Source organism: Nannobrachium achirus (genome assembly GCF_963921795.1).
Source record: "Nannobrachium achirus genome assembly, chromosome: 23".
In the NCBI taxonomy this organism is placed as follows: Eukaryota; Metazoa; Chordata; class Actinopteri; order Myctophiformes; family Myctophidae; genus Nannobrachium; species Nannobrachium achirus.
This window is the reverse complement of record NC_137830.1, coordinates 14,315,839-14,339,929: the sequence shown is the minus strand read 5'-3', so window position 1 is coordinate 14,339,929 and position 24,091 is coordinate 14,315,839. Positions and strand designations below refer to the sequence as shown.

At 41.2% G+C, this 24,091-nt stretch overlaps 1 protein-coding gene across 1 annotated transcript in view; it reads right to left on the bottom strand.

Annotated features, from left to right (window-relative positions):
• Nucleotides 1-4,049, bottom strand: part of nampt1 (nicotinamide phosphoribosyltransferase 1) — a 53,520-nt gene extending 49,471 nt beyond the window's left edge. The window contains exon 1 of the mRNA XM_080754159.1: nucleotides 3,850-4,049. Within this exon, the coding sequence (XP_080610285.1) occupies nucleotides 3,850-3,918 (69 nt within the window). The 5' untranslated portion in view covers nucleotides 3,919-4,049. The remainder of the gene's footprint in view (nucleotides 1-3,849) is intronic.
• Between the last annotated feature and the right edge of the window lie 20,042 nt (nucleotides 4,050-24,091).

Sequence of the window (24,091 nt, the reverse complement as noted above, 5' to 3'; positions counted from 1 at the left end):
AAAAGTCAACTAATCAATAGTTCCAAATACTTTTCCAGAATAAAGATATCAAGACTAACAAAATGTCATAGTAATCTAACGGGTTGCAAGGTTTTATTTGTCAACTTTTGTTGTTGTTTTTTCTTTCACAAGTCCTACCTAGTTACTAGTCTTTCTAAACTGTCCTATCGAGACAAAAAGTGTGCTAAAGAGTATTTTGTTTAACTAGTACCTTGTGACAGGTGCATAGCATAATTAGTGTTCTAATAGCTTTATGGTGAAGATGCAAATTTCAGCCAAATACCTGCTTGGCCAACAGTAGCAGACAGTATTATTTACGAGACTAATCAGTTCAATTGAACCTGGGATGAACTTATCTATTGTTTCTCAGTTCAACCTGGATTGAACTAAGAAATGGTTTCACACAGACTCAGGTACACAAAGGTCATAGGGTAGAGGTACCTCATTCATTTCTAGTTTTATCTCCATCTCATGGAAAATAACTGCTGCGTAAAGTGTATTTAACAGGGCTACATGTTGTCCAGCCTACAGGGACTTTCTGTAGTCCTTCATTTACTGTACTTTCGGTTAGACATATTCTGCAGTGTACTAGTTCATGTCCAGGCTAAGGTAGGGCTCTAAGCTTATCAGCAGGGTTCTCATGCTGGCAGCCTGGCACCCACCAACGCCATAAATGGATCTGTTACTCAATCTTTGATCTGGTTTGGATGCTTATTTTGAGCAACAATTCTTCATAAAAATGTGTTACAGAATGCAATTTACCTTTTGACCCCTGATCACTTGCTTTCATTATCCATTTTATCTCATGCACACACTATTCTTGACTCACACACAGTATAATATGAAGTCATGCACAGGCACAACCCCATACTCCCATTGAGTGATGCACCTGTCACAGGCCCAACACTACCTATCCCTATTTCATTATCATCTCCTTTGCACGCACATGCACACACCATCTTCTCTCAGGATTTTTTGGTTGTCGTTTCTGTCTGAGGCAATATGGATTTTATTATATGCTACAGTAAAGAGAGCTGGCGAGTACGATACTTTGAGATTTGTTTCAAATATAAAGTGCTTTACAAATAAAAGAATAAAACTATCATTATTATTTATTAAACAGGAGATGATGACCCGAGTTGTACAGTAGTTGAGCTGAGGATATTGTGACAACCGGTTGAGCCACAAGGGTGTGGCACAGATGACCTCTGAACGTGAACATTCCCACATAATACTTATTGACTCACTCTGAACCTTTCATTTTCGTTTCTCTAGAAGTCTTTATCTTTCCATCTATGCCTTGTCTTTCAACCGACCGCCCCCCATCACGTTGACACGCATCCGATTATACATGGCACAGATGTTGATAAAAACCGGACAAATCAGCTGAAACCTTCGATATACATTTTACATAATCAAGGTCAGACTCGGCATGCAAAACAGCCAAACACCTTGGCTCTGCTGCTGCCAGGATAGGCAGCCGTTCTCTTGCTCTCTCTCATTTCAAATCGATTTAAAATTAAATATAAAAAAGTGAATGAACCCCACCTCCCCACACGCACACAAAATCAATGAAAGAACTAAATGAATGCTGGAAAAAAGGGCAATGAAATGAAAACATGCACATGTGAGCTCACACTTACACCAGTTAGATGTAGGCTCATAAGCTGTCACTACTGCCTTTGCTTAAAGATAGTTCACCCCCCAAATGACCAAAATGACTTTTTTCGATCGATTACTCACCCCAGAGACTTGAATGAATTCATGGATATCTTTTTGTTTTTGTCACATTCCTATGACAATAATTTGAGGAGTCTCTTTGTGTCTCCATGCAGAACAAAGCAGGCTCTTTGCGTTTCCATTGGGAACCACTGCTGGTCATCAAATTATTGGCTTAGGAATGCGACAAAAACATGGGGGTCTCCATGGGGTGAGTAATTGATACAGACAAAAAACTATTCCTTTAATATCGTACTCACAAATAAAGATACACTGTGGGGTGACATGATGGCACGTGTTATTTGAAGCTTGATGCAGTGTTTCAGGTCAAGTGTATTTCACTTTCAAGTAGCCTGCACAGAACACTTTTTTTTTAACTACAGTACAGTAGGGACAATACTGTCTTCCAATTACATTGTGTGTGTACTTTATCTCTTTAGCTATATCAGTATGCAGTACAACTCCAGCTCAGTACAAGCTCAAAATATGTGTGTGCTTTGACTTTGTGTGACAAAGACAAAACACAACAACACATTCAGTTGTTGGTCAACTGGTCATGTGACTGACGGACGGGACGCGCACGCGTCGATCTGCCGAATGCTGCCGTTTGGTTTGATTGAATGGATGGAGGACATTTCCACAGAAATGAAAGTAAACCCAGGTAATTTCTTCCAAGTTTCACTTTTGATTTGTTCAGAATGGAAAGTTCCCTCAAGTCACTAAGGAACTTAATATGAAACGCTGCCAGTCTAACCAGACTGGCCCCAGTGTCTGCATTATCGTCTCACGTGAGAGATAGTTCCAATTTAACACACCATGAATGAACCCAGAACCTGTTAGCTTGTATGCTAATACACACACTCCAAGCAAGCCGCCTTCCTAATGACAAGTCTACACACCCCATCTCCTGAAGGGACACCATGTGGTTGGCTAGTGGGTTGTCACGGATACAGTGCTGTCCAAATTTGATATGCAAATGAGTGGTAAACGTAAACTTTAGAGGAGGAGGTACTGTAGTAGTCTTCTGTTTGCTAAATCTAATCTAAGCATTACTACTACTACTGTATTATTAAGTCGTTCCCTAAATCATCAGACAAGTCATCTGTAGGAAAATACAAAATGTTTAATTGATATTCACACCAATCCAGCAATACAATCTGGTCCAACCAAAACCCAATCTCAATCTCCGTGCTGTCCATTCGGAACCTCTCCCTAGTCCCAAAGGGGGCAGACTTCCATTCAGAAACACCCCCACTTAGAACATCCCCATTCAGAAATGCCCTCACTGAAGTTAGGGTTTAGGTGACACCTCCATTTAGTAAAATGGAGTCAATCATCTGAATGGCAATGTTTCTGAATGGAGATGTGTAACTGGTTCCGAAAGGAGCGGAGCTATGTTGTCTCCCCGCCACAGCCAGTTACATGACAACCAACCGGCCAATCACTGCGCGAGGGTCCAACCGGGCCATGGGATCATCCTGCCTCTACCTCGATCCTTTATATCAAGCCAGCCAGCCACCACTACTCGGCCGTGTGTGTGTATGCGTATGTGTGTTGTGTGTGTGCTCCCTGCAGCTAGCCTGTTGGCTAAAATAGTTAGCTTACATAGCATCACTGTACTAGCGAAGCCGGCGGGTGACTTAATTTATGTTGGCTATCGCACACTTAACTGGCTGCATATCCACCTAATTTTCAATTAAAATGAGCGTTATTTGGCATAAGAAAACATACGTTTACATTGCCAACGCGAGTGTCAAAATATATTAAACACTGTTGAAATAGGGGAACAGAATGATATACAGTTGGAGGGGTATACAGCATTGTGTAAACAGAGCTATGTCACATTGTGTCCCACCATCCTGGATTCAGTGCTCTGTGGCTTTGTGACCATGGTACCCTAGTTACAACCTGCCCCCTCTCGCTCTCTCTCTCTCCTCCACATTCGGCCTATAATGTGAACCGGGTGGGAGACGAGCCTCCCTCAGCGGGCAGCGTGATGATGATGATGGCCTCCCCCTCCTCCGACTGATGATGAAATAAAACCACCTCCTTTTTCCTTGACTTATTAATTAATTGTCCATTATTGTGTGATGATAACAATGATCATCTCAGCCAGCCGCCCCGGCTTACCTTGTAGGAATCGGTAGCCAGCAGTATGTTGAAATCGACGTCTCTGTGCTCCATCTCTCCCCGCTCCATGGTTTTCAACAGTGTTCTCGGCAAGCTGTCAGTATTGTGTCGCCTGTGTTTGTGTATGTGTGTGTGTGTATGTATGGAGGGGAGGGGGGGTGCTCACAGCACGGTGACGGTGGTGTCGCCCTGTGGGTGTCGCTGGGGGAACGGCCAAGAGCAGACAAGACAGGAGGAGCGGACTGAAGCCGACCAGAGGGAGAGGAGGATAGATAGAGGGGGCGGGGCTGTAATCCTCCTGCTCTCCTCCATGTACGTCACATGGGCACGTGCGCGCACGTTCGGTTCGTTCGTACGCGGCCTCGTCGCCTGACCGCGGCACGACACCGCCCCCTCTGGACCAATGGTGTGTAAGAACACCGTTTCCCAAACACTTGTCGCGGGACGCTATTATGGAATCCGTAGGAGATGCCAAGGGCAAGGGGCGCTTGTTTTCGTCTGGACTCTGGAGTCTCTCGGGACGTATAGGTGGAAAGAAAGACTGGTAATTTCTTTTTTGGGTCTTGAGCTAAAAAAGTTTAGGAACCACTGGTGTAAAAAGTAACTATTAAAGTACATTTACTCTAGTACTGTGTACACTTAAGTACAATGTTGAGGCTGTTTTCAAAATATTTTGATACCAGTACTTTTGAACTTTTTACTCAAGTAAATTTGGAATTCCGGACTTTTACTTGTTACATTGCATTGCGGTATGGTCTGACTCTGAATACTTTTACATGGCCTGAGTAGGCTACTTTTAGTTTTTCCAACACTGCTCCCTCGAGTCCCGACCATTTCAAATGGCAGTTGCGTAATATTGCCAATAGATGGAACCGTTGGACAAGGAACCCCGTCGAAAGGCTCGTTTATTTTTAGGCCATAGATAGATGATGTTTTAGGCGCGCAGTACCGCCGAAGTATGACGGAGCAGGCCCAGCAGGCCTCGCTCGCGGCGAAATGTCGTCATGATGAGTGACGATGATGATGATAACTAGAAAAATATTGTTCCTTCGAAACAATTGTGGGCTCGCTTCAAGCCAGAAAACAATGGCTATAAAAGCACAAAATGTCAAGATCGCAGGCAGTGCTCTCTTTGACGTTACTGACGTCAAAGATTGGTCCATTTTGTTCCAAAAATGTGTTGTGCAAAAGTTGACCCGCTGGTGGCGCTATAACAGGCCAATGTGAGAAGGTTGGTATCTGTTCCTTGACCTATTGGGAATGTGCTTGCAAGATTTCACGCACATCCCAGGCTGTGTTCATGATTTGAGGTGTTTTTGGCTTTGGCCACTTTATCGCTGCTTGCAGCTATATTTATTATTATTATTTTATAATTTTTTTGTGTGCACTTCATAGGCATGTTAGATAAAGGTCCTTAGATTGCGTGTAGAATGTTTCATGCAAATTGCAAAAAAAATCCTAGAATAAAAACGGGTTTAAGCGTTTTACAAACTGCTCAAAATTATATAGCGCCCCCCTTTGGCCATTTGGGGTAAGATTGGTTTCAGTGATATTTGAACTAACCCTCTACACTATTTTGTCATGAAAATGTGACTTTGCATGTATGTTTTAGAGGCAGAAGAATAATTTGCATAAAAATGCAATATTGTTTGAATTATTTAAAAAAGCATGTTTCAATGTTAAAGAAATCCGATCTGACAGATCTTTAGATATCGGTCCAAAGTTCACGTAAAAAAAGTTTTGTGCACGTGACGCGAAAATTCCAGAATAAAAGCGGGTTTACGCGTTTTACAAACTGCTCAAAATGGCGGAAAATTGAAGGGCGGAGCTTACTTAACAACGACACATATGTCTTCCGCTTGAGTCAAAGCACGCGTGTAACAAGTTGCATGTCTTCAAACGAAACGAGTCATGACTTATGCCCGTTTGAAGTTTGAATTTTCAGACGCTTCGTATAGCGCCCCCCTTTGGCCGATTGGAATAAAATTGGTTTCAGTGATACTTTGACTAACCCTCCACATCTTTGCCAAATGCCATGAACGTGTAACTTTGCATGTATGATTTAGAGGCCGAAGAACAATTTGCATAAAACCGCAATATTGATTAAATTATTAAAAAATTATATTTCACTTTAAAAAAAAACTGGTTGATCAATCTGACCGTATTGGTCCAAAGTTCATGTGAAAAAAGTTTCGTGCGCGTAACGAAAAAAACCCAGGAGGAGATAGATTTTTACTGTTTTTCATATAATTCCGAATTGTGGGAGACCTAAAGGTCAGAGGTCAAAAGTCAGAGGCTAAAAGTTGTTCGGCATGAGGAGACGCATACGTGTATACAGGTTTCATGGCTGTATGTATAACACAGCATGAGCTATACCTGTTCAAAGATCGCACTTTCGAAGGCTTCCTACAGCGCCACCATTTGGCCGATTGCTGTAAAAAATATTAGCACACTTCGCCACTGTAAGCTGAACACATTGATGTTTTTATTTTCATTTTCTGTCTAAGTATGTAGGAGTAGAAAGGAACCGAAGTTTTGAGGAGAACTTGATATGACGGTTAGATATTGTCACTAGAAAAATATTGTTCCTTCGAAACAATTGTGGGCTCGCTTCAAGCCAGAAAACAATGGCTATAAAAGTACAAAATGTCAAGATCGCAGGCAGTGCTCTCTTTGACGTTACTGACGTCAACGATTGGTCCATATTGTTCCAAAAATGTGTTGTGCAAAGGTTGACCCGCTGGTGGCGCTATAACAGGCCAATGTAAGAAGGGTGGTATCTGTTCCTTGACCTATTGGGAATGTGCTTGCAAGATTTCACGCACATTGCAGGCTGTGTTCATGATTTGAGGTGTTTTTGGCTTTGGCCACTTTATCGCTGCTTGCAGCTATATTCATTATTATAATTGTTTTGTGTGTGTGCACTTCATAGGCATATTAGATAAAGGTCCTTAGATTGTGTGTAGAATGTTTCATGCAAATTGCAAAAAAAAAATCCTAACGGGTTTAAGCGTTTCACAAACTGCTCAAAATGATATAGCGCCCCCCTTTGGCCAATTGGGGTAAGATTGGTTTTAGTGATATTTGGACTAACACTCTACATCTTTGCCAAATGCCATGAACATGTTACTTTGCATGTATGATTTAGAGGCAGAAGAATAATTTGCATAAAACTGCAATATTCATTGAATTTATTTTAAAAAGCATGTTTCAATTTTAAAGAAATCCGATCTGACAGATCTTTAGATATCGGTCCAAAGTTCATGTAAAAAAAGTTTTGTGCACGTGGAGCGAAAATTCCAGAATAAAAGCGGGTTTACGCGTTTTACAAACTGCTCAATATGGCGGAAAATCGAAGGGCGGAGCTTACTTAACAACGACACAGATGTCTTCCGCTCGAGTCAAAGCACGCGTGTAACAAGTTGCATGTCTTCAAACAAAACGAGTCATGACTTATGCCCGTTTGAAGTTTGAATTTTCAAACGCTTCGTATAGCGCCCCCCTTTGGCCGATTGGAATAAAATTGGTTTCAGTGATACTTTGACTAACCCTCCACATCTTTGCCAAATGCCATGAACGTGTAACTTTGCATGTATGATTTAGAGGCCGAAGAATAATTTGCATAAAACCGCAATATTGATTGAATTATTAAAAAATTATATTTCACTTTAAAAAAAATCTGGTTGATCAATCTGACCGTATTGGTCCAAAGTTCATGTGAAAAAAAATTTGTGCACTTGACGCGAAAATCCCAGGAGGAGATAGATTTTTACTGTTTTTCATATAATTCCGAATTGTGGGAGACCTAAAGGTCAGAGGTCAAAAGTTAGAGGGTAAAAGTTGTTCGGCATGAGGAGACGCATAAGTGTATACAGGTTTCATGGCTGGACCTCAAACACAGCATGAGCTATACCTGTTCAAAGTTCGCACTTTCGAAGGCTTCCTACAGCGCCACCATTTGGCCGATTGCTGTCAAAAGTAATAGCACACGTCGCCACAGTAAGCTGAACACATTGATGTTTTTATTTTCATTTTCTCACTAAGTATGTAGGAGTTGAAAGCGGACAAAGTATTGAGGAGAACTTGATATGCTCTGGTTGATAGATAAACTAGAAAAATATTGTTCCTTCGAAACAATTGTGGGCTCGCTTCAAGCCAGAAAACAATGGCTATAAAAGCACAAAATGTCAAGATCGCAGGCAGTGCTCTCTTTGACGTTACTGACGTCAAAGATTGGTCCATTTTGTTCCAAAAATGTGTTGTGCAAAAGTTGACCCGCTGGTGGCGCTATAACAGGCCAATGTGAGAAGGTTGGTATCTGTTCCTTGACCTATTGGGAATGTGCTTGCAAGATTTCACGCACATCCCAGGCTGTGTTCATGATTTGAGGTGTTTTTGGCTTTGGCCACTTTATCGCTGCTTGCAGCTATATTTATTATTATTATTTTATAATTTTTTTGTGTGCACTTCATAGGCATGTTAGATAAAGGTCCTTAGATTGCGTGTAGAATGTTTCATGCAAATTGCAAAAAAAATCCTAGAATAAAAACGGGTTTAAGCGTTTTACAAACTGCTCAAAATTATATAGCGCCCCCCTTTGGCCATTTGGGGTAAGATTGGTTTCAGTGATATTTGAACTAACCCTCTACACTATTTTGTCATGAAAATGTGACTTTGCATGTATGTTTTAGAGGCAGAAGAATAATTTGCATAAAAATGCAATATTGTTTGAATTATTTAAAAAAGCATGTTTCAATGTTAAAGAAATCCGATCTGACAGATCTTTAGATATCGGTCCAAAGTTCACGTAAAAAAGGTTTTGTGCACGTGACGCGAAAATTCCAGAATAAAAGCGGGTTTACGCGTTTTACAAACTGCTCAAAATGGCTGAAAATTGAAGGGCGGAGCTTACTTAACAACAACACAGATGTCTTCCGCTTGAGTCAAAGCACGCGTGTAACAAGTTGCATGTCTTCAAACGAAACAAGTCATGACTTATGCCCGTTTGAAGTTTGAATTTTCAGACGCTTCGTATAGCGCCCCCCTTTGGCCAATTGGAATAAAATTGGTTTCAGTGATACTTTGACTAACCCTCCACATCTTTGCCAAATGCCATGAACGTGTAACTTTGCATGTATGATTTAGAGGCCGAAGAATAATTTGCATAAAACCGCAATATTGATAAAATTATTAAAAAATTATATTTCACTTTAAAAAAAATCTGGTTGATCAATCTGACCGTATTGGTCCAAAGTTCATGTGAAAAAAGTTTTGTGCACTTGACGCGAAAATCCCAGGAGGAGATAGATTTTTACTGTTTTTCATATAATTCCGAATTGTGGGAGACCTAAAGGTCAGAGGTCAAAAGTTAGAGGGTAAAAGTTGTTCGGCATGAGGAGACGCATACGTGTATACAGGTTTCATGGCTGTACCTAAAACACAGCATGAGCTATACCTGTTCAAAGTTCGCACTTTCGAAGGCTTCCTACAGCGCCACCATTTGGCCGATTGCTATAGAAAATAATAGCGCACTTCGCCACTGTAAACTGAACACATTGATGTTTTTATTTTCATTTTCTCACTAAGTATGTAGGAGTAGAAAGGAACCGAAGTTCCCGTCTACTGTCTGACTGACTGATAGATAAATAATGACAATATCTAAAGTGTGCTCGCCTTATAGGCGAGCCCACAACTAGAAAAATATTGTTCCTTCGAAACAATTGTGGGCTCGCTTCAAGCCAGAAAACAATGGCTATAAAAGTACAAAATGTCAAGATCGCAGGCAGTGCTCTCTTTGACGTTACTGACGTCAAAGATTGGTCCATTTTGTTCCAAAAATGTGTTGTGCAAAAGTTGACCCGCTGGTGGCGCTATAATAGGCCAATGTAAGAAGGGTGGTATCTGTTCCTTGACCTATTGGGAATGTGCTTGCAAGATTTCACCTAAATTGCAGGCTGTGTTCATGATTTGAGGTGTTTTTGGCTTTGGCAACTTTATCGCTGCTTGCAGCTATATTCATTATTATTATTTTTTTTTGTGTGTGTGCACTTCATAAGCATATTAGATAAAGGTCCTTAGATTGTGTGTAGAATGTTTCATGCAAATTGCATAAATAAATCCTAACGGGTTTAAGCGTTTCACAAACTGCTCAAAATGATATAGCGCCCCCCTTTGGCCAATTGGGGTAAGATTGGTTTTAGTGATATTTGGACTAACACTCTACATCTTTGCCAAATGCCATGAACATGTTACTTTGCATGTATGATTTAGAGGCAGAAGAATAATTTGCATAAAACTGCAATATTCATTGAATTTATTTAAAAAAGCATGTTTCAATTTGAAAGAAATCCGATCTGACAGATCTTTAGATATCGGTCCAAAGTTCACGTAAAAAAAGTTTTGTGCACGTGGAGCGAAAATTCCAGAATAAAAGCGGGTTTACGCGTTTTACAAACTGCTCAAAATGGCGGAAAATCAAAGGGCGGAGCTTACTTAACAACGACACAGATGTCTTCCGCTCGAGTCAAAGCACGCGTGTAACAAGGTGCATGTCTTCAAACGAAACGAGTCATGACTTATGCCCGTTTGAAGTTTGAATTTTCAAACGCTTCGTATAGCGCCCCCCTTTGGCCGATTGGAATAAAATTGGTTTCAGTGATACTTTGACTAACCCTCCACATCTTTGCCAAATGCCATGAACGTGTAACTTTGCATGTATGATTTAGAGGCCGAAGAATAATTTGCATAAAACCGCAATATTGATTGAATCATTAAAAAAATATATTTCACTTTAAAAGAAATCCGCCGAGATTAGTTTGACCGCATTGGTCCAAAGTTCATGTGAAAAAAGTTTTGTGCGCGTATCGCGAAAATCCCAGGAGGAGATAGATTTTTACTGTTTTTCATATAATTCCGAATTGTGGGAGACCTAAAGGTCAGAGGTCAAAAGTTAGAGGGTAAAAGTTGTTCGGCATGAGGAGACGCATAAGTGTATACAGGTTTCATGGCTGTATGTATAACACAGCATGAGCTATACCTGTTCAAAGTTCGCACTTTCGAAGGCTTCGTGCAGCGCCACCATTTGGCCGATTGCTATAAAAAATAATAGCGCACTTCGCCACTGTAAACTGAACACATTGATGTTTTTATTTTCATTTTCTCACTAAGTATGTAGGAGTAGAAAGGAACCGAAGTTCCCGTCTACTGTCTGACTGACTGATAGATAAATAATGACAATATCTAAAGTGTGCTCGCCTTATAGGCGAGCCCACAATTAAGTCACTTGCATGGGTTTAATTTAGGCCCTTTAGGGTGTACGCAGGTTGCATTTAGGTTGTAAGTTTGCCCTGTCTAATTACATGTATATTTAATAGGTAGGCCTATATTATTTTATACGTATTGCTACGTTAGGCCTTGTTCTAGCCTAGGCTCTAGCCTCTAGGCAGTCTCTTGACATAGAATTGTAGTGTAGCACCTGTTACCAATTATATTAAATTAATGTTTCCATTTACAGGCAGCAGAGCCTTTCGAGAGAAGACAAAAATGTTGACTCATGCAGCAGCAGAGCAGTGGAAGTCATCTCTTTGCCAATTAGGCCTACATGAAGGTAATTGTTTTATGAATGTCTAAAAGTGTGACAATAGACATTACATAAATTACAAATGAATGCTACTAGCAGTCTAGTCAGGGTGCATGTTGACTCACCGGAAAGAGTCAAGACTCCACTTTAATGGAATCGAACCATAGTTAGTATCATTGTCATTGGTTGCAGTAGCACGTTTGTTCACCCTATGGCTGCAATGAAAAGGGTTAGAATTAGATTGATTTAATATTTTATTTACATTTTATTCAACAAATACAGCAAAAGAAGCCAAAAGGTGTGTTTCCATTGTGGTCCATTAAACACTCAAACAAACTTGTCAAACAAACAGTCAAACAAAAATACAAAATATAAAACAACGCCTACAGCAGGGCTGCCAGTACCAACCCTCCTGAATCCGGCAGGAGTCTCCTGAATATCGACCCCATCTCCTGCAGTGCTCCTGAATTGTAATTTCTCCTGGTATCAAACTCCCTAAATTCACCAGAACACTGGAAATGACATCTACTATGTTAAAAAGTTTCTGGGGGGAGCAGGCCCCAGACTCCCCGCTTGTGGGGTGGGGGCAGTGCATGCAAGTCCAATGCAGCCCTGGCCTACAGGTCTAGGCTATACCACCTTATGAATCGTGACCAAATGTAATATTTGAGAAATATACGCTGATAGTCTATCAGCATGTATTTATTATATTAGGTCATGATTCATAAGAGAGTTCTACAGTCACCTTGAAATCCACCACAGAGATGCTGGTTTCAAGACAAGCCAGGTGAGTGTTTGCTGTGCAGTCTCAATGGGGACCTCTGCTGCCCAATAAAAGCCATTGCAACACAATTCATGTAAATGCCCCCAAAATAGGCAACACTGTTCCAGAATGAATAATTTTAAGGTACGCTTCTCAAAACATCGTTTACAGGTTTCCTGTGTTTTAACTATAGCTATTGACTTGTCATGTTATAGGTGCATGGTCACTTGTGGAAGACAGTTATAGCTATCTCTCTTTCAAACCTGTGAATATTAGCATCGGTTACGGTATTTCTACAAGTTTAAGTTGTGGATATGCAAGAGTTTAATTCATGAGACTGCAATCATTTATTCATTTTACATCTCTTCAGAGTGGCGAAGCTGATCGTTTTGGTTGATATCCTGGTTTCTCCAGTTGGCAGTGGAATCCTTGTTGTGCTGTGAAGACCTCCTGAAAACCTCAGAAGACGAGGGAAGCCATCTAAAATGGTGAGTTTCAGACACACTGTGTCAGTTTGCTCGCCACCAGTTCCTGATGCAAGCCTCATCCTTCTCTTTCTTACCGTGTCCCTGGTTCACGTTTCTGATCTTCACGTTTCTGATGTTGTGACACCTAGCACCATTCGTAGCAACTGAAAATTGAGCACTTTTTTGTCTTCTCTGCCTTAATCTACGTGGGTTCTTTCAAAGTAAATACATTTTCTTCCCAATCCTTAGAACTTTGTTGAAAATTTGACTCTCAAACCTGAATTTGTTTAACCTCTACACTCACACAAATACGTGTACGTGTATATGTGTCAAGGAGCTATTTAGTAAAAGTGTTAATTGATACACCTTCTGAGCAGTGTTGCATTGCTGATTCAATGTTTGGGGGTACGCGATCTTCATGACATCACGCGCACGTCGCTCAACACCTACTATACAGGTCTATTGATATGCATACAGGCTCATTTCTTTGTTAAAACACCCTGTTGTGACACTAAAGCCTTGTCGTCGAGGTGTGAACTTGGGGGGTATACAGCATTGTGTAAACAGAGCTATGTCACATTGTGTCCCACCATCCTGGATTCAGTGCTCTGTGGCTTTGTGACCATGGTACCCTAGTTACAACCTGCCCCTCTCGCTCTCTCTCTCTCTCTCTCCTCCACATTCGGCCTATAATGTGAACCGGGTGGGAGACGAGCCTCCCTCAGCGGGCAGCGTGATGATGATGATGGCCTCCCCCTCCTCCGACTGATGATGAAATAAAACCACCTCCTTTTTCCTTGACTTATTCATTAATTGTCCATTATTGTGTGATGATAACAATGATCATCTCAGCCAGCCGCCCCGGCTTACCTTGTAGGAATCGGTAGCCAGCAGTATGTTGAAATCGACGTCTCTGTGCTCCATCTCTCCCCGCTCCATGGTTTTCAACAGTGTTCTCGGCAAGCTGTCAGTATTGTGTCGCCTGTGTTTGTGTATGTGTGTGTGTATGTATGGAGGGGAGGGGGGTGCTCACAGCACGGTGACGGTGGTGTCGCCCTGTGGGTGTCGCTGGGGGAACGGCCAAGAGCAGACAAGACAGGAGGAGCGGACTGAAGCCGACCAGAGGGAGAGGAGGATAGATAGAGGGGGCGGGGCTGTAATCCTCCTGCTCTCCTCCATGTACGTCACATGGGCACGTGCGCGCACGTTCGGTTCGTTCGTACGCGGCCTCGTCGCCTGACCGCGGCACGACACCGCCCCCTCTGGACCAATGTGGTGTGTTAAAACACCGTTTCCCAAACACTTGTCGCGGGAATCCGTTGGAGATGCCAAGGGCAAGGGGCGCTTGTTTTCGTCTGTCTCGGGACGTTAGCCTAGGTGGAAAGAAAGACTGGTAATTTCTTTTTTGGGTCTTGAGCTAAAAAGGTTTAGGAACCACTGGTGTAAAAACTAAAAAGTAACTATTAAAGTACATTTACTCTAGTACTGTGTACACTTAAGTACAATGTTGAGGCTGTTTTCAAAATATTTTGATACCAGTAGGCTACTTTTGAACTTTTTACTCAAGTAAATTTGGAATTCCGGACTTTTACTTGTCATTTTTACATTGCATTGCGGTATGGTCTGACTCTGAATACTTTTACATGGCCTGAGTAGGCTACTTTTAGTTTTTCCAACACTGCTCCCTCGAGTCCCGACCATTTCAAATGGCAGTTGCGTAATATTGCCAATAGATGGAACCGTTGGACAAGGAACCCCGTCGAAAGGCTCGTTTATTTTTAGGCCATAGGCATAGATAGATGATGTTTTAGGCGCGCAACACCGCCGAAGTATGACGGAGCAGGCCCAGCAGGCCTCGCTCGCGGCGAAATGTCGTCATGATGAGTGACGATGATGTCATGATGATGATAATTAAGTCACTTCACTTGCATGGGGTTAATTTAGGGTGTGCGCAGGTTGCAATTAGGTTGTAAGTTTGCCCTGTCTAATTACATGTATGTATAATAATATTTAATAGGTAGGCCTATATTATTTTACACGTATTGCTACGTTAGGCCTTGTTCTAGCCTAGGCTCTAGTCTAGCCTCTAGGCAGTCTCTTGACATGAAATTGTAGTGTAGCACCTGTTACCAATTATATTAATTAACGTTTCCATTTACAGGCAGCAGAGCCTTTCGAGAGAAGACAAAAATGTTGACTCATGCAGCAGCAGAGCAGTGGAAGTCATCTCTTTGCCAATTAGGCCTACATGAAGGTAATTGTTTTGTGAATGTCTAAAAGTGTGACAATAGACATTACATAAATTACAAATGAATGCTACTAGCAGTCTAGTCACTAGTCAGGGTGCATGTTGACTCACCGGAAAGAGTCAAGACTCCACTTTAATGGAATCGAACCATAGTTAGTATCATTGTCATTGGTTGCAGTAGCACGTTTGATCACCCTATGGCTGCAATGAAAAGGGTTAGAATTAGATTGATTTAATATTTTATTTACATTTTATTCAACAAATACAGCAAAAGAAGCCAAAAGGTGTGTTTCCATTGTGGTCCATTAAACACTCAAACAAACTTGACAAACAAACAGTCAAACGAAAATACAAAATATAAAACACAGCCTACAGCAGGGCTGCCAGTGCCAACCCTCCTGAATCCGGCAGGAGTCTCCTGAATATCGACCCCATCTCCTGCAGTGCTCCTGAATTGTAATTTCTCCTGAATTTCTCCTGGATTTGGTATCAAACTCCCTAAATTCACCAGAACACTGGAAATTACATCTACTATGTTAAAACGTTTCTGGGGGGAGCAGGCCCCAGACTCCCCGCTTGTGGGGTGGGGGCAGTGCATGCAAGTCCAATGCAGCCCTGGCCTACAGGTCTAGGCTATACCACCTTATGAATCGTGACCAAATGTAATATTTGAGAAATATACGCTGATAGTCTATCAGCGTATATTTATTATATTAGGTCATGATTCATAAGAGAGTTCTACAGTTCATCACCTTGAAATCCACCACAGAGATGCTGGTTTCAAGACAAGCCAGGTGAGTGTTTGCTGTGCAGTCTCAATGGGGACCTCTGCTGCCCAATAAAAGCCATTGCAACACAATTCATGTAAATGCCCCCAAAATAGGCAACACTGTTCCAGAATGAATAATTTTAAGGTACGCTTCTCAAAACATCGTTTACAGGTTTCCTGTGTTTTAACTATAGCTATTAGCTTGTCATGTTATAGGTGCATGGTCACTTGTGGAAGACAGTTATAGCTATCTCTCTTTCAAACCTGTGAATATTAGCATCGATTATGGTATTTCTACAAGTTTAAGTTGTGGATATGCGAGAGTTTAATTCATGAGACAATGATACAAATTCTTTAAAAAAAAAGTTCACTTATGCAATCATTTATTCATTTTACATCTCTTCAGAGTGGCGAAGCTGATCGTTTTGGTTGATATCCTGGTTTCTCCAGTTGGCAGTGGAATCCTTGTTGTGCTGTGAAGACCTCCTGAAAACCTCAGAAGACGAGGGAAGCCATCTAAAATGGTGAGTTTCAGACACTCTGTGTCAGTTTGCTCGCCACCAGTTCCTGATGCAAGCCTCGTCCTTCTCTTTCTGACCGTGTCCCTGGTTCACGTTTCTGATGTTCACGTTTCTGATGTTGTGACACCTAGCACCATTCGTAGCAACTGAAACTTGAGCACTTTTTTGTCTTCTCTGCCTTAATCTACTTATGTTCTTTCAAAGTAAATACATTTTCTTCCCAATCCTTAGAACTTTGTTGAAAATTTGACTCTCAAACCTGAATTTGTTTAACCTCTACACTCACACAAATACGTGTATATATACGTGTATATGTGTCAAGGAGCTATTTAGTAAAAGTGTTAATTGATACACCTTCTGAGCAGTGTTGCATTGCTGATTCAATGTTTGGGGGTACGCGATCTTCATGACATCACGCGCACGTCGCTCAACACCTACTATACAGGTCTATTGATATGCATACAGGCTCATTACTTTGTTAAAACACCCTGTTGTGACACTAAATCGTTGTCGTCGAGGTGTGAACTTGGGGGGTTTTGGCATCAATGCATGTCCGTTTGCGTGAGAGGCGTCACCCCTGCTCAGAAAAGATATGGGGCGGCGGCGGCGTGCGGGACAAGACTAATTCAACACTGTTTCTGAGATGGTACAAATGTAAATGGGTCCATTTGGTTACATCTGTAAAGTCTCAGAGTTAAATCAACACTGAGGATTTTACTGTGTAGTGGTGTTCAGTATTTTGCAGCAGGCTACCATAATACGAACCGGTCAGAGCCTCCGAGTATGTTATAGAGATCAGTGAGCCAACAGGGGCAGGTATAGGATAAATTAAGCTACGTCTGCCTTGGGAAGGATGTCTTTTTGTACCAATAAATCCGGGGGTAATTTTCATGGGAGGGGAGCAGCTGCTGATCATAATTGCGCAGATGTTTCCCACGCTTGCGGCCGATCGGTTTCCCTGCTGGGTAATTGTCCGGCCTGGTCTCGGGTTGTTTCACTTATCCCGTGTTCCTGGGGACCCAGAGGGAATATTGATGGCTCCTAGCTCATGCCTCTCCATCCTCTTGAAGGAAAACCACCAGCGCGGGTGCCAGCTCCTCCACTGACCAGATTAAGGTTGCGGGCCCACACCAGTCTGCCTGCAGGCACATCTGGCCCCTCAGGTTCAATAGCCATGTGTGCAATGGCAGACATTTTAAAACAAAGACACAAACCACAGTTTCTCATTACTGACCATAGGAGTCCAGACCATGTGCTTTACAAGAAAACGACCTGACACAGCGCCTAATATATACAGAGCTACAGAGCTTAGTATTTCGATAGATGTTCAGTAATATTTACTTGTACACAGTTGACAAAGGTTCATGGCTCTTACTCGAACCTGCACTTTGTAAGTCCCCATGGAGTGTAAATGAAATGAGTGGAATTAATGTCAATAGTAGAACATAAAGAACATAAAGATTGACCATTGCCATCTATTCATTTAGGTACTGTGTGATTTTAACAATGCGGTGGCACACACCTTTTCATGATGTTGACATGTTGATGAAGCGTTTTTGGAACTGGCTAAAACGTGAGTAATTATTTATCCCTGTTTGTTTATACCGGGCAGAGAGTCAACATTCTCTTCGGTCTAATCATTGGAGATTGGTCAAGACTTTCTTCTCAAACCACTTTCCCATCAATACAAGAATAGCTTATATGTATATTTGCACTTGAGAGAAATCTTCTAAGGGCCTAGCTGCCTTTTCTCACATTTTGACTTTGGCAGGCGTACCCACCAACTGTCTCTCTTTCTTGAGGTCAGCCTTGTGCAATGAATGTTAATCCTTCCAATGGAAATATACTGCATAATTACTGTGCAAGTTTTGTGACAAAATAAGCTCTTAGTTGCACTGTAGTGCAGTGGGTGGGATACCATTGGTGGGCACATTTGGGAAGCCTCTATAGCAACCTTTGCTCTGGACTTGCAGCCAGGGAGGCACTTGGGGCATTGAGGTTATGAGTATTTATAACGGTTTTGTTTTGGTTGGTTAGATGTTTGAGCTGTGAGAGCCATCTTGGAGTTGTCCCCCTGCCGGCGTTTGAATCATAACATCAACACCACTCTGCTCCTTCTGCGAGATGTCTCTCAGCTCCCCAGCGCAGCGCCAAGCCAAACTTGTCATGTTGCAAAGCACAGCGGTGTGAATTATTTTAATGGTTCTGAAAGAAGCCAAGTCCTTCCTTCACACCACATTTTTGTGCCTGAAGCTGTGGATCACTTGTAATTGAATTTCAGATAGAATTTATGATGAGGAATGGCAATTTGTTGACACTTTTGCTATATTGAGTGGAACGTTGTAATTTTTTCCTACTGTTGGCGTTTGAGAGAGAATAGCCTAGATGCTGCGCTGGCCTGAAGAAGTAAAGAACTTTCCTCTAAGCTAATGGGTACAATCTAGTGCCAATTAGCCCCTTTAAATAGCAGACACCAAGGTCCACCACTGCATGCTAATATATTATCCGTAGTTGTTGAATGTTCAAGACTCTTACAAACATAAATATAGTAGAACTTAATACATTTTACTTACTTTCATCACCTACTTCTCTTTGGACATACAAAGCCTGCTGTGTGTGTGTGTGTGTGTGTGTGTGTGTGTGTGTGTGTGTGTGTGTGTGTGTGTGTGTGTGTGTGTGTGTGTGTGTGTGTGTGTCTCTGTGTCCGTTGAGAGAGAATGTATCCAAGGTAGTTAAAACTTGCCAGCGATCCCACAGTACTCCACTTTTGTCTCTTGAGGACTGTTTACTATCCTACACATGTAGAATCAGTTTCTTTCATGGTTGTTGCTCATTCGATATCACTGTAAAATCCATTTGTGGTCACTCACCAATAAATATGCTGTAAATATGTAACTGATAGAGGATTCACTGCAATGTGAATTGCAATCAGCTTTTTACCCACAAGAGTTGTACTGACCTTGGTATCTGATTGATGCAGTGGCATTGAAGAGGCTCTGTTTACATTTGACAGCCGATGAACTTCCAAAATGAATTCTGTGGTCAGGAACATCTATTGTTCCATTGTTACATTGGTTATTTTTTATTTTTTTTATATACTTTATTGTGTCAAACACTTCCATCAAATCATTCTTCAGAACTTTTAACATGTTATGTCCTTTTTTTTTTTAAGACATTTTGACACATTTTTATATATTTTTTTTTCTTTTCCCACCACCACATAGAGCAAAAAAAAAATCCACACATAAACTGTAAACAAAAACATTACAAAAAAGGAAAAAAAAGAGAGACTTTGTTATGTAATTGTTGTCATTTCATTAAAACAAAGAGAAAGCTGCTATTGTTTAAATTAATATTTATATCTAGAATACTTCCCACCATTTCTCTACCTTGGGAGGTTCCAAACTTTTCCAACTCCTTGATATTTGCTTGAGCGCTGTAATTCTCAAAATCCAAAAGAGATATAAGTCTCGACTTTGCAGACTCTGGGGGCGTGTTCCAAGGAGTATATTATGATTTTGTAAGTTTAAAGCTCTCCCAAATATTTGTTCTGTTGTTTGTGTGACTCTTGACCAGAAGGTTTGTATTTTGGGGCATGTGAGGAATATATGGGTGTGATACGCATCACTCTCCCCGCATTCCCTCCAGCAGCCAGAGTATAAATTATACTTAGATATTGACAGAGGTGTTTGAAAGTACCTTATATTTATTTTCCAGGCGTATTCCTGCCAGAATGGTGATCTTAAGAAAAGAAAAATGTCTTTGAAACTCTGATTCATTGGTTCTTTAGTCTGAGTTGGACATATCCAGCTGTACTGTCTTTCTGACCAAGTTTTAGTCTTTGATTCACTTTCAGGAATTTGTTACAGCAAATACTTGGTATCTGTCCTGTGCTGCTTATTACTTAACATGCGTTTGGAACCGTTTGTCCAAATGACAACATTTTGACATCACATGATCACAAAGACCGTTTGCGTGATCGATCGGCGGGCCACTCATACGTCTGTCGACCTGACAGTCGCTAATCGCCTGTTAACGATATGGGTAACAATAGGTTAGATCAGGGGTCTTCAAAGTTTTCAGGCCAAGGACCCCTTAGTTGAGAGAGAGATGAAGCAGGGACCCCCACAACCTTTTCATAGATTCCATATATTTTCATTGTTTGATAGCACAATCATCAGTGTATTTTGGATTCATGTCAATTTGCGTTTTCAGATTTCCACTTGAATCGTCAATACATTACATAACTTGACATTTCACTCTGTACTCCTCGCTTTTCCCCCTCTACACCAAACGTCTTTGCCGAAAATAGGTGATCTACAAGCTCACAACGCCTCACATTGCGAGGCGTTGTGAGCTTGTAGATCTGCTATTTTTGGCTAAAGTTCTCAGAATAAGGACACTAGGGTTCAAAAGGTTAATATAAAAAAGGAGAAAAAAAGGTTTCTACCACACAAATATTTGGAGGACCCCTTGTAGTAACTCTGACGACCCCCTAGGGGTCCCGGACCCCCTGTTGAAGACCCCTGGGTTAGATAGATAGATAGATAGATAGATAGATAGATAGATACCTTTATTAACCCAAGGGGGAAAATCAGTCGCCCGGGGGCAGCACAGCAGTTTAAGGATATTTACAAAGTTACAGAGAAGGTTGAGGGGGGCACGGTGGTGCAGTCGGTAGCGCTGTTGCCTCACAGCTAGAAGGTCCTGGGTTCGATTCCCGAGGGGGCACTGGGGGCGTGTTCTGTCCTCCGTCAGTGCTCATACCCTAGGTGGGGTTGCAAAAGGGCCTTTCTGACTGTGTGGAGTTTGCAGGTTCTCCCTATCATATCAGCCACATACTGGACTTAATGCTGATATTTACAATAGCAAAACCTTTACCTGTTCTAATTCCTTTGCATTTTATTGCACTTTGTGAATAAGTGATTGTGATTTTAGTAATCCTTTAGTAAACGCTTGATTGTCTGATCAATAACCTGGTTTCATCCCCAGAAAAAAAAAATCTAACTGGTATCTGCGAGTTACAGTTGTATGAAAACGCTGCCAGAGCACTGAATTGCAGCTCCAGGTGTGTGGCATTGTGACTAATACTACAATATATACTCTACCGTGCTAGGGCTTTTGCATGTGTTTGTGTATAAAAGACATACAAAAACACAAATTACAATTGTCTTGTCATGAACGATAATACTACTCATAAATGAGAATACTGTAAATAACAATATATATACTCTTCTGAATCGTATAATACTGTAGTAGGAGCCACTTAAACCCTTTTTAAGAGTTTTTCAGGCCAGACCCCTTAGCTGAGAGAGGGATGAAGCAGGGACCCCCCACTACATATATTAGGGACTTTAAGCTCAGGCGATTTTCAGGACGGCAACGCCAGGCGGAGTTCGGCTGCTATGACGCAATCGCCGTAGCAGTCAAAATCGTAAGCAAACAGCCGTCAGCCACCCCTTTTACTGAACTCTTTGGTTCCCATTTAGTCAGGGAATTTTAATAAAACTGGGAATAAATTCCTTACCAAACAATTTATTCACCAATGTGTTCGTAAAGGTGTCTTGTAACATATCTAACAAAGATTGAAATTCAACATCCCTAGCAAAATGTTTGACAGCTAGGGTAATTCTGGGTCTCATTCACTTACTATACACTGTACTGTATAAGGGGTAAAAAATCACTCTCAATCTGCTTTAAGTGGGGTGTGAGGGGTCTAACTAGGTGTTTTTAATTATTCTGAATCCATTGCAAGCACTTGTTTTGCACGAAAAACATTCTTTGGGCCAAAAATTGACCCCATACCACTGTGAAAAGTGATGACTCATCACTAAAGCATAGTTTTTTTTTTTGGGGTCTGTTTTTAACCCAAAGAATGTTTTTCGTGCAAAACAAATGCTTGCAATGGATTCAGAATAAAAAACACCTAGTTAGACCCCTCACACCCCACTTAAAGCATTTTTTTTTGGGGGGAGTGAGTTTTTTCCCTTATAGTACAGTGTATAGTAAGTGAATGAGACCCAGAATTACCCTAGCTGTCAAACATTTTGCTAGGGATGTTGAATTTCAATCTTTGTTTGATATGTTACTAGACACCATTACAAACACATTGGTGAAGACATTGTTTGGTAAGGAATTTATTCCCAGATTTGACAGTTATTCTGCAAATTTTCCCTGACTAATTGTTGTAGGGACGGCTGCGACGGCGAGCAGGTTTATCTATGGAGCGCTGATCCATTTCAGGTTGCCGTAGCCGTCTGCCGTAGCTGTCGGAGACCATCCCTATCTTTATATTACAAAAGAGTAAGTGATCTACTTCCGGGTCATGTATCGCTAACTTAAATACCAAACCACTTGGCCAAGATGTACTACATAATTAAATATAGCTTAAAAATTCAAACACCCATGTCACCTTTGCAAGATGTCGTTTCCAAACCTCTGTATACAGTTGTATTCGTTATTACCCTCATATTTTGACTCTGTATAAAATAGTCCGCCGGTCAAATATGTCCGACCGGAAACGTGCGCTGCGGCACAATAGTTCCGCCACAATAGTTCCCCCCCCCCCCCAATTTCTTTTTTTTTTACTTTTTTTTTTTACTTTTTTTTTACTTTTTTTTTTTTTTAACTAGATGTGAGCGGCCCAAAGGGCCGCGACCCTCTAGTTGTATACAATTGGGTTGCAGAGTAAACATTTTTCATATATTTCATAGATGGCTTCATAGACTTGTTTGACAACACTATCATCAGTAAATTAATGTTTTTGTTTGTTTCTTTACAGATTATCCTTTCTATTTATATGTTGGATTCATGTCCATGTGACATTAATTTAACCACTTAAACCCTCAAGTAAACTTGACATTTGGGGTTGACACTAAGGTCTCAGAGGCACTTGCCTGTCAAGTACAGGTCATGTTCTACTTGCCCAAAGGCTATGCCCACTTGCCCTGAAGAACAAATTAATGTTAATTCCAATCTATAACTGCATAGTGGTGACAGTCACTTTGAAAAACAGAATGAGTGCATGCTGCCAGTTGTAAATATTGTCCTTCATGAATGAATAGCCAATAATATTTAATGAAGACAGAATGCACTTGCCTGTTGGGCAACCTGAAAGCAAACTCCACTTGCCCGAACGTTTTATTTACTTGCCACGGGCAGTCGGGCAACCGCTACACCAATTCCAAATCTCTTCAGCAAAAATAGATCTACAAGCTCACAATACTGGACATTGCGACACATTGTGAGTTTGTAGAAAAGTGATGCTAGAGTGCATGCAGTTAAGCAGAAGATAAACTGAAGGTAACAGGAAAGACACAGGACACTCAGAGAGGATACTGTCAAATGTTTAATCCATCCACTATAGGGTGTTATCTCAGTGCAAGTGCCAAACAACAATACTGAGCCGTTCGTTGAGTGTTCAGTTTATGTACAAAGTGAACCTTGGCATTTCCGAAGCAGAGCTGTGGCCATGGAGGAGACAAGACACCAAAAGGCAACTGGTGGGGTTGTAGTAACAAGGACAGGTCATCTTATAGCATAAAGTTACGAAGAGCAAAATGAGCCCTACTCTCAACCCCCCACTTCGACACTGGGGGCTGCTTCAGATGCTAACAAGGGAGCTTCCTAAACAGCAGCAAAAAGAAACTGGAAACGGAAACGTACGGCTGAATAGACAGAAACAAAAACAAAACAAAAACAAAAACAAAAAAAATGCTAAAAGAATTAACTGAGAAGTAGGCCTAACACACAGAAGGATGACCATTGTTTTCTTCATTTCAATCAAACCACACACAAAGAATAGTCAATTAACAAAAACGTACTGGTATATATATTTATATTTATATATCTAAAGTGCATTATGGTACAAAAATATAGAAGGTCAGCAGCACCTC